The 2,353-nt window shown below is 48.7% G+C and overlaps 1 protein-coding gene across 1 annotated transcript; it reads left to right on the top strand.

The window, feature by feature from the left end:
• Positions 1-1,671: 1,671 nt before the first annotated feature.
• Positions 1,672-2,333, top strand: NGA_0679800 (uncharacterized protein; the record flags this gene model as incomplete). The annotated part of the gene is made up of 3 exons (XM_005852472.1): positions 1,672-1,781; positions 2,095-2,186; positions 2,288-2,333. Coding segments are annotated over exons 1-3 (234 nt in total), but the record flags the coding sequence as incomplete, so codon positions are not given.
• Between the last annotated feature and the right edge of the window lie 20 nt (positions 2,334-2,353).

Raw genomic sequence — 2,353 nt, 5'->3', positions numbered from 1 at the left:
TTTTGTCGACAACTTCGAGGCAGTGATGAGTTGGGAAGACGCGTGGTCTCACGCCTGTGGATTGACTACTTTTGCATCTCCGAGATGCGATGGGACGTGTCAGCTTGGAAACATTGCTGTCTCGGGGAATCGTGTCACCTTAACATCTCCTTTCTCGACCTCCATGTGCAGGTCCCTCCCACCTCATCATTGACCGAGCTAATCTTGAAAGGCGACAAGAACGCGCAGATGAACGATTCCTTGATCTTCTTTCGGCGTTTTCCTCATTTACGCCACTTCAAGTGTGAGAGAGACGTTGGATATGCTTGAAAAGGAAACCTGTGAAAGAGAAACGAGAGGCTAAGGCCTTCATCGGATTGGAGTGTATTATGTTCAATTGCAAGGAGTCAGCTACAAAGAAGCAAAGAGTCCCAAGACAACAGGCAGCCGGGTCCTCTTATACTTCATTTATGCTTTGCGGGTAAATGAATCGACTCCGATACCTTTTAACGCATTTTCAATGAATAACAAAGGGGTACCGATACTTTGAGGATGCAAGCGAATTTTCGTTCGTGTGGAATGTACGGAGTTTGATAGACCGCTGAGCATTTCATCGTTATCTACAGAGCGTAGGTATTCCTAACAAGAAAGAAAAACTTAAGTTGTTTTAAAAAAAGAAAAGGCATGCCTGAGAAACAGTGGTGCTACGTGTTGTCAGAAAGCAAGGGAAAGAGGATGTCTTGATTGACAAAACAGGCTTTAAGGGGTGTTCATTTCGTCACTCCCTTGAGTATAAACATACCAACGTCTCGGCATGTTTTTACTTTCTCAAGGAAGCATACAATTTCTGTCCTTCTTGCATAAGGGTTAAAACTTTCAAAGGAAGGCAGAGTAAACCAGGTCAGATGGGAGAAAGTGGAAGTTAGGTTGTGGCGCTAGGGTCCCAGCGGAGTGTGGGCCAGATCAGAGTATTGCAATATAAAGGCACTCTACGAGGCGCAAAAAATAGCAGCCAACGAAAATGTCCGACAATAAAGCCAAGTGACGGATCTACACATCCACCCAACCAAGGCCATGGCCTCGTGGGCTTTCCTTCTTGTCGCACCTAACGGACATAATCTGCTTGCAAAATCTCTCATCCTTTGGCTGGAAAACCAGTCGCTCAGATATCCATCGAGTTGCCCTTGATCCTATGATCTCCGGCACATTGCGACACCCCCCGTGGCTTGCACGTCCGAACGCCCGACCTTTCACGCACCACATGAATACGTAGCGTTGAGTTTCAGAAAACGGGATGGGGACGTGGAAGGGCCGATTTTTGGCATTTTGTGGGCGCACTAGGACATGAGTCAAGTATCCTGGGGCAGGGAGGAAGATCGAGGAGAGCAACCTACCGGGCAATCGTCTCGACACGATAGACGGGCATGGTCGATGCCGAGGGAGTGTGGGGTCGGCTTCGTTGAATATTAAACAGCAGAATATTAAGCTACATATGCTTGTGAATCCCTTATTGCCGTCTGCCGTGTAGTCGTTGGTGTCGGCTTCGGGCTTGACGGCTAAAAAATGCTGCAAGCAACGTACAGCAGAAGCAGCAGCAGCAATTCTCCCTACAGGGAAAAAAACAATTTGACTCAGTCCCCCTCTTAACCTACGCATTCTCTTCTCTTCTGATCCTTGTAATCTTATACACCGACCAGTACGAAGGAATGCGACGCCTAGCCTGCTTGTCCGCCTCTCCTCTACTAGTCTTGCTGGGAGGGGGGGGAGGATGGGACTCGGCGGTGCCTTCCTCTTTAGTGCGGGTACGTGAGTGAAAAAGGAATAAAATAATCACGGCAGGGGACAGTTTGAAATGTTCGAGTATATTCTGGTATATTTGTCCATTGTATTCGTCTCGTGTGGTGCCAACTTACGTGCAAGGAGGTTCATGACGTTTAGGAGGGTCAGTGTTGGATTGTTTGCTGTCTATTTCGTAAGCCTCTTTCACCTTTTCGGTATCTGACAAGCGTGAAAACCGATGGTTAAGAGCTTCATACGGGCTTTTCCATCTCCTCCCCTCTCTCTTTTCAATTTTTCTTGCCTCCATTTCTTCCCTCGCGCTCCTTCTCCCACCAGGCATTCCACAACCCTTTGAGGGCCTTCCCCACCCGGGAGGCTATCACGCCTAGAATAAGAGCGACAGACACCGCATGTATATCGACAAGCAGGTATGTGACACATCAATCGGAGGGAATTGGCGCGAAAACATGCACACATTGCGGACACATGACTGGCACCCGTTCTGTCTTCCCGCCCCCTCCCCCTGTAGTTTTCTCCCTTCCTCCTCCTCCTCCTCCTCCTCCTCCTCCTCCTCCTCTCTTTTCTCCACCTTGAC

Source organism: Nannochloropsis gaditana (assembly GCF_000240725.1).
Source record: "Nannochloropsis gaditana CCMP526 unplaced genomic scaffold scaffold1165, whole genome shotgun sequence".
NCBI lineage: Eukaryota > Eustigmatophyceae > Eustigmatales > Monodopsidaceae > Microchloropsis > Microchloropsis gaditana.
Note: the sequence above shows the minus strand (reverse complement) of the source record. Positions and strands in the feature narration are given on the sequence as shown.